This window comes from Terrapene carolina, unplaced genomic scaffold, assembly GCF_002925995.2.
Source record: "Terrapene carolina triunguis isolate 2854851 unplaced genomic scaffold, T_m_triunguis-2.0 Scaffold210, whole genome shotgun sequence".
NCBI lineage: Eukaryota > Metazoa > Chordata > Testudines > Emydidae > Terrapene > Terrapene triunguis.
In genome coordinates this window covers 40282345-40291395 of record NW_020664561.1, presented here as the reverse complement: position 1 = coordinate 40291395, position 9051 = coordinate 40282345, and the positions used below count along the sequence as shown (strand labels likewise).

The 9051-nt window shown below is 44.4% G+C and overlaps 1 protein-coding gene across 1 annotated transcript in view; it reads right to left on the bottom strand.

The window, feature by feature from the left end:
- LOC112107726 (mucolipin-2-like) overlaps positions 1-9051 on the bottom strand; it is a 46622-nt gene that overhangs the window by 26232 nt on the left and 11339 nt on the right. The window contains exon 3 of the mRNA XM_026655450.2: positions 8497-8670. Within this exon, the coding sequence (XP_026511235.1) occupies positions 8497-8670 (174 nt within the window). The remainder of the gene's footprint in view (positions 1-8496; positions 8671-9051) is intronic.

Genomic DNA, 9051 nt, shown 5'->3' with positions numbered 1-9051 from the left:
GGGGAATTTAAAAGATTATAAACATAAATTTAAAAGAAAGTTAGTACAACCCCCCTCACCACCAAGTTTTAAGAACTTTCATAGGATGACCAGAAAAAAAAAAAAAAAAAAACAGGATATTCAACAGAATTTGTAAGGCCTTTACATTTTTATTTTTAAAAGATTTTAAGTCCTGAAAAAAATAGAAATTTTAGCAAGTTTTAAGATTTCCCCCCACCCCCACAAGATCTAGGGCAAACAGCTTTACTGCCCATTCGCTGGACAAGGTGGAGAGGAGTTGCTGCTTTGACTGCAAGGTAACAAAACCACATATATACTAGACAATATGCATCCATGGAGCACACACAGAGCTTGGGAAGATTCCTGCCACAAAGAAACCAAGTGCAGGGGAGCTGATCTCGTCAGGCACTCAGAGATGGAACTGAAAAATTGTACATTAAAAGGGAAAACAGCTTTTGACTTGTATTCAGCCACTGGTGAGTTCCAATATAATTTTTTAAAACTAAAAATCTCTCATTTAGAATTTAAGATTTGTTTACTAGGCTACGATAAAAGTCAAGCTCTCCCTAATAAACTCTTAGGCCACAACAGAGCATGATTGAAAATCCCACTCTCAGGGTCAAATTTTGTTCTGACTTACCTCCCATACACCCCAAGAGGGTTGCATAGGAAGTAAGTTCAGGCAGAATTTAGTCCTTTTAAAGTATGCTTCATTGCAATATCAAGGTCCTTAGTTTTCTTGTCTTTATGTTCACCTTAATTTTCAATACTAACACAGCAAAGAGATCTATACTGGTAGAGGAGATGAAATACAGAGAAGTACAGCCTAAAGGACCATGGGACGGGGAGTCAGAAGATCTGGGTTCTATTTCTGGCTGTACCACTGGCTTGCTGAGTAACCTTGCACAAGTCACTTCACCTCTCTGTGACTCAGTTTCCCCCATCTGTAAAATGGGGGTAACGATACTGAGCTCCTTTGAGACCTACTGATAAAAAGTGCTATGTAAGAGCTAAGTATTGTTGTTGTTGCTGGGTACAACAATAAAGGAGTCTGGAGTCATGCTTTATAGGCTGGTAAGGGAGCTAGAACATTGCTGAGGTAAGTAACTGGGGACACAGCACTTCATAGAATTCTTTAATATCCATACAGCTGCACTGACTATTGAACACCTATGAAAGCAGCTGTTTGCCAACTCAACTTAAATGTCAATAGTCACTGCTCAAGAGACTTCCAATGGGCAAGAAGTCCCTTAAATGGTAGAGGAAACCCAAGCCCCCATATAACACTGACTCATGTCCATCATGGGTGGCAAAACACAATAAAGAGCTCCTGAGCCCCTGGCCAATAAGCCAATGCAATAGCCAACATCCTTTGAAAAGTCTTCCTTCCTGTAAACACGCAGTGGTCAAACCAAAGCTAAAATAAAACGAACAACCCCGCCCCATCTAATAATTTTCATCACTATCTAACCTCCCCTTCCTGAAAAAGATAATTGAGAAGTTAAATAACCAACTGAGGCCTTGTCTACACTGGCAAGTTTCTGCACAGTAAAGCAGCTTTCTGCATTGTAACTCCCAAGGTGTACACACTGCTGAGTCACTTAGTACGCAGAAACCGCGCAACTGCAGCGCTGTAAAAAAAAAAAAAAAAAAAAACCACCCCGACAAGAGGCGTACAGCTTTCTGCGCCAGGAGTACAGCACCGCGGTGCCAGTGCAGACACCGTGGTCGATCACAGCGCTGCAATTGGCCTCCGCGAGGTGTCCCACAATACCTATTCTTCCTGCTCTGGTCATCGGTTTGAACTCTACTGCCCTGCCCTCAAGTGACCAACCGTCATCCCCACCCCATAAATTCTTTCGGAATTTTGAAAGTCCCCTTCCTGTTTGCTTGGTGATGCGTGCAGTGGTCTCAGGGCATCTTTCCAGGTGGCCATGCCTGCTCCATGCACCAGGTGATACCCTGCTTGGAACAATGCCGAGCTGCTAGACCTCATCAGCATTTGGGAAGAGGAGGCTGTCCAGTCCCAGCTACGCTCCAGCAATAGGAATTATGATACCTACGGACAGATTTCACGATGCATGACAGAAAGGGGCCATGACTGGGACACATTGCAATTCAAAGTCAAAGTGAAGGAGCTGCAGAACGCCTACTACAAGTTGCGGGAAGCAAACCGCCATTCTAGTGCTGCGCCCACAAGCTGCTGGTTCTACAAAGAGCTGGACGCGATACTCGGTGGCGACCCCAACTCCACTGCGAAGGACACTGATACTTCGGTGGCTCGCATGCCAGTTGAGAGTGGACCGAGCCAGGAAGAGGAAGTCTTGGATGAGGATGTGGAGGGGGAGGGGACCCAGAGGCAGAGGATGACTCAGAGGTCAGAGATGCATGCAGCCAGGAGCTCTTTTCTACCCCCGAGGCGGCTAGCCAGTCACAGCTGTCGGATCTTGGCGAAGCGCAAACAGGAGAGGAGGCCCCTGGTAAGGGTCTTTGATTTTGGGAATCGCTGAGGCGAGTTGTTTGGGGCAGGAGGGTTGCTGAAAGCAGGCTTGTGTCTGTATGTTGCACATACCACCACATGCCTAGTCTGAGCGGCGGAACAGGCTGTTGATTGACTCCCTCACTTCATGGGAATCTGCCTCAGAGATCTCCAGGAAACTCTCATGGAGATACTGGGCAATCCGCTGCTGCAGGTTCTTTGGCAGAGTTGCTTTGTTTCTTGCCCCATTAACGGTAACTTTCCCGCGCCAATGTGCCGTCACAGGGGGGAGGGCGGAGAAGAACCATTGCTGCACACAGGCGAGCCACATAAGGGCCAGGGCGGAAGCCGCAGTCTTGGAGAAGACCCTCCCTTGATTCCCTTCTCATCCTCAGCAGCGAGATATCTTCCATAATGATCATAATCTGTGGAAAATGTGGGGACAGGAATGATAATCAGCCCCCCCTACAGTGCTGGCTCTCCCCAAGAGCCATGTGCCCAGTGTACAGTACGGTCCTGGAACACTGATTTCCCCTGCCCCTGCAGTTACTCACCATTCTGGGGGTCTTGTGGCTCATGTGCGCTTGCCTGGGGTCAGCCAGTTGACCCCAGGCAAGTGACAGGTATGTGAATACTGGCTGTGTTTTAAGTCACTGTTCTGTATGTTGCAAACAATATTGCTTCTGTAAAATGTTGCCTTTAAACTTCACTGAGATGCCCTTGGGAGCACAGCCTCCCTCTTTGTTATGGTCAGTTGAACGGCTGCGCAGAATTAGAAAGCATCCACAAAGAACTAAGGAGGACTTTCTGTGTGACATTAAGATGCACTCCGCAGCTGAAAAACAAGAATTGAAGGAGTGGCGGGACAGCAAGAAGGACCGAAAGGAGAATGCAGCATACCAGAATGAAGCCACGGAGCGGCTCTGAAATGTTATGGAGCGCCAAGCGGACGCGCTCCAGGCAATATTAGCACTGCAAACCAAGCAGTTCCACGCCCGCCTTCCCCTGCAGCCACTGTCGCAAAGCTCTTTCCCATGCTCCCCCCAGACACCACCAACACACTTATCAACCTCCTGGCTCCAGTCTGTACCCACAGCATTCCACTCCTCCCCTGTCACAGTCCAGCACTTCAGACTCACAGTACCCACTGCACTCAACACCCATCCCTCTGCAGTTTGGCCCTGATGAAGTACAGTACCCGCTGCATTGTACTCCGAAGAAGAAGGCTGGATATGATCCCTGGACATACACAAATCTTTAGCTGTCCCAGGACCCCTCCTCCTCCTGGGACCTTCCCTTCCCCCCAACCACCTCAGTGCTGATGTGTGTTTTTTTTAACTCTCTCCTCCGGTTGTTGTTTTTTAAATAAAAGAACTGTGTTAGTTTGAAAGCAATCTTTATTCTATTAATTGAAAGCAAACAGAGTCCTGCAAAGCAACAGACAGTTATATTAAACCTTCATATTGCATCGTCTGCCCCAATCACAATCACCTCTTAGCATTACAAGCACTGAACTCCCGAGCATAGCAACAAATATTAGTGACCTTCAACTTCAAATTGCTGCCTCAAGGCATCCCTGATCCTTATGCCCCGCGCTGCACCCCTCTAATAGCCCTGGTCTCTGGCTGTTCAAACTCAGCCTCCAGGCACTGAGTCTCAGCTGTCCAGCCCTGAGTGAAGCTTTCACCCTTCTCTTCACAAATATTACAGCGTACAGCACATGGCTATAAGCATTGGAATATTGTCATCGGCCAGGTCCAGCTTCCCATAGAGGCAGCACCAGTGGGCCTTTAAACGGCCAAAAGCACACTCAACAGTCATTCTGCACTTGCTTAGCCTGTTGTTGAACTGCTCCTTGCTGCTGTCAAGTTGCCCCGTGTATGGCTTCATAAGCCACGGCATTAAGGGGTAGGCGGGGTCTCCCAGGATCACAATGGGCATTTTGACTTCCCCTACGATCTTCTGGTCTGGGAAGAAAGTCCCTGTTTGCAGCTTCCTGAACAGGCCAATGTTCCGAAAGATGCGTGCGTCATGCACCTTTCCGGATCAGCCTGCGTTAATGTCTGTGAAACGCCCACGATGATCCACAAGCACCTGAAGAACCATTGGAACCTTTCCAATTAATGTACTCGGTAGCTAGGTGGTCTGGTGCCAGAATTGGAATATGCATGCCATCTATCGCCCCTCTGTAGTTAGGGAAGCCCATTTGTGCAAAGCCATCCACAATGTCATGCACATTGCCCAGAGTCACGGTCTTTCAGAGCAGGATGCGATTAATGGCCCTGCACACTTCCATCAACAGGAATCCAACGGTAGACTTTCCCACTCTGAACTGGTTAGTAACCAATTGATAGCAGTCTGGAGTAGCCAGCTTCCAGACTGCAATAGCCACGGGCTTCTCCACCGGCAGGGCAGCTCTCATTCTTGTGTCCTTGCGCCGCTGGGCTGGGGTGAGCTCATCATACAGTCCCATGAATGTGGCTTTCCTCATCCGAAAGTTTTGCAGCCACTGCTTGTCATCCCAGACTTGCAGGACTATGTGATCCCACCACTCTGCTTGTTTCCCTAGCCCAAAAGCGGCGTTCCACTGTGGTCAGCACCTCCGTGAATGTCAATCAATCAAACAATCTCATGTTGTAGCTAGTACGCGTGGCGAGATCAATGTCGCACTCTTCTTGCCTTTGTAGTTTAAGGAATAACTCCACTGCCACTTGTGACGTGTTGGTCAGAGCGAGCAGCATACTAGTCAACAGTTCAGGATCCAGTCCTGCAGACCGAAGAGGCAGAGCACGCAGTATACGAACTGTTGAAAGATGGCACCAAATGCAGACAGAAGCACAGGGATTGCTGGGATGCGAAGCAATGCATCACAGGGCATTGGGACAGGACCCAGGATGCCCCGCACCTCCTCTGTCTTCCCACAACTCTTGGCAGCAGAAGAGGAAGAGATGCTCTGTGGGATAGGTTTCAGAGTAGCAGCCGTGTTAGTCTGTATCCGCAAAAAGAACAGGAGTACTTGTGGCACCTTAGAGACTAACAAATTTATTAGAGCATAAGCTTTCGTGGGCTACAACCCACTTCTTCGGATGCATATAGAGTGATATATGGGATAGCTGTGGGATAGCTGCCCAGAGTGCACCACTCCGAATACCGCTGCAAGTGTGAACACGCTATTGCGCAGGAACCTGATAGTGTGAACACACAACAGTGGTTTCCCTTCAGCACTCTCTGAGCAGCGCTGTAACTCTGCCAGTGTAGACATACCCTTAGATTTCAGCTTACTTTTGACAACACCCCAGACATATCCCAACCTGGTGTTAGAACAATTAGTATCACAGAAAGTCCAAGTCTCCTACTTGCCATGGACAACATTCCACACAGGTTATCATGGAACACTGCTGAGACACTTGGAAGGTCTAATAAGTGTCAGCTGCAGCATAAATCAGTCCTCAAAATGGTTGTTATGGACAACTGCATATTTACATGCAGGGCTCTCCTTTAAATGTGCTCCACAAGGCTCTTTCCATCCTGCTATTCAATGTCCACTAAAGCCACCAGAAGAGATCATGGACTCAAACTCAGTAACATGCCAACACTACTCAGCTCCACATCTTCTTTATGTCAAATGCAGACAGTACCATTTGCCAGCAGTCTCAGTACCCATGTGAGAACAATGCCTGGATTAAAAGAAGATGAAGGAAGGTAAGACTAGGTAACAAAACCAAGTTAGTGGAAGAGAAAAATACGAGAAATTAATCAACACCATTACGTCTCCATCTATCGAAGGAATCAGTCCTCCAATTGTCAAGATGGTATGCAAATTAGGGGTCCTCTGAACACCTCACTGTACCTGGATACCATTTCTAGCAGTGGTTTCCCCTCACACACACTCTCCTACAGTTAGCTATCCTCCTTATGGATGAATCACCCAGCCATTCCCCATGAATTCATCACCTACAGACTGGATCACTAGAACAGGAAGTTAAAGCAAGGTCCCTTAAAAAAAAAAAAAAAAAAAGTCCAGCATGTTGAGAATGAGCAGTCTGCAGCACTCTGCGTTGCTTTGAAGGCAAACATATCATCTTGGTGCTCCATGAAACTACACTTGTTACATTTGATAATAGAACATCTTTTTGACATAATTTCCCCATAATAAAAATACCCATATTAGACAGAAAATGTAAGAAAATCAGCAGAGAGGGTATGTTCTGTCTAATACATATTCTCAGAAATGTGGAGAGAACCAATGATCTAGTAGTTAATTTAGTTGCAAAAAACATTCAGATATCATGGGGATTGTCCATTACACATTTAGTCCTCCACAATTATGCAAGACTTAATTATTACTTTTCAACTATAGGAAGGCTGCATGCTGTTGCCTTGGAGTTACTGGATACACATGGCCAAGGTTTTCAGGAAGAAGCTAGTGATTTTGGGTGCCCAAATTGAGACACCTACAAGGGGCCTGATTTTCAGGAAGTGCAGAACACAACCTCCGGGAAGAAAAAAAAAAATAGCCAAGCCAAGCTCTTTCAAAGTCTCAGTTTGGGCACCCACAATCACTGGCCTCTTTTTTGATAATCTCAGCCATATATATGTGCCAAACAACAAGCTGAAGTCACTCAACCAAAGGGGTTAAAGTCTGAAAACCTGCAAAGCCCTAGCAAACCTAAGCTAAAGTGACTGGAAAAAACTCCTCTATAAATGTCTACATTTATAGAATATAGACATCACACAAAGAGACCTTTATATCTGATGCCTGTATCGCATACTTGACTCCTGCTCGATGAAATAAATCTATCCTTTCACTAGTCTTCTAGCTGGGGCTTCAAATCAGCCTTAGTGCCTACAAAAGAAGGAAGAAAGGAAGAAAGTAGTAAACCAAGAAGGAGAGATAAAAAGCAAAGAAATAACAGATTAAAAGTAAAACAGCAGCACAATTGAAGAAAATTCTGAAGGAGAACCGAGAAGAGACATGTACAAATCAGTCACCATTTTACACAACACAGGCCAGATCCTCTGCCTCATTCTGCCTATCTGAGCAGAAACAGTGGATTTGCTCTGCTGAGGATTTCCCATTGTTTGTGGGGGTTGCCAGGAGGCAAAGAGCCCTGAGATGGGGCATGGCCAAAGGAGGAGGAGTATGGCCTTTGCATTCCACCAATTCCTGACTGCTATAGTGGCTGCATGGGGACCATTACCAGTCTGCAAAATGATGAGCAGCCCTAAAGCTGCTCTAAATTGAGCCTCAATTGGACAAGTGCCCATAGGTCTTCGAACTGGGCAGGCTCAAGTAAGGGTGACTTAAAGCCCCACACTTCTGAACTGTACTGGACCACAGAAGAGACCTGGCCCTCATGTGATTTTTTTTTTTTTTTTAAACAAGATAGGACTTCCATTTTTTTATTTTCTACAAAAGCATAACCTTTTGTTTTCCCATCATTTTCTATTTTATGTGCATGTTAACAAACTGTTTGCTGGAATTTTATCCTTTTTTTATTTTAAAATTTTTAAACAATTATTTAAGGGAGTTGTTTATCATATCATCCAAATTCCTTTTAAAATACCATACTAAACTTACGGCTCTGTCCTGATATTCCTGGAAGTACTACATTCCCATGTTGAGACTTCTGGCAATGATGCTACAAAGCTGTGATTCACTATAGCTGTAAGCATGAATTTTTGGAATGTATCTATATTCAGTTCCATTTCTACTTAAAGTAAAACCCAAATCATCTGCCACAGCAAGTTTGGAAATTAATAATCTAATATGAACAACTTCAGTGTTTGTGTTGTGACTAAGTCAAAAAATGAAGATTAAGCATACACATGAAAATAAACACTGAGTGAAACTTAACTTTGACTGTTTATTTTAATCAGATGACCAGTTAGGATATTTGCAATCTGTATGAAATTAACCAGAACAGAAAATGGAAACTGAGCAACATCTTATTGGCTGTGACTTTTAAGCAGTACTCATGCTGTTTATTATACACAGAAACACACAAAACACTTACCTGATTAATAGCAAAAAAAATGCTGTCATAAACATCCTGCTGTGTGTATACACTACAACTATAATCATCTTCATCAACCCCGGAGTAGCCTTTCAGAAACAGATGCTTAAAGGCAATAGTGTTCTCCTCTTTGAAGGAAACCACCAACTGGTTACTCAAACCAAAAAGAATAAGCTAAAAAAAAATTAAAAATTCAAGTTAGAATACAATCCCATCATTAACATACTAATGATAGTAACACAGCAATTAACATCTTCAAGTTGTAATTAGCACAAATTGGAAAGTAAGAAGTTTCTGTATTGTGTCAATACCAGACTCCTAAAAAAAAAAAAGCAAGTTAACATTACAATTAGGGCTGTTGCGCGATTAAAAAATTAATCACGCGATTAATCGCACTGTTAAACAATAATAGAATACCATTTATTTAAATATTTTTGGGTGTTTTCTACATTTTCAAATACATTGATTTCAATTACAACACAGAATACAAAGTGTACAGTGCTCACTTTACATTTATTTTTGATTACAAGTATTTGCACTGTAAAAAAAAAAAAA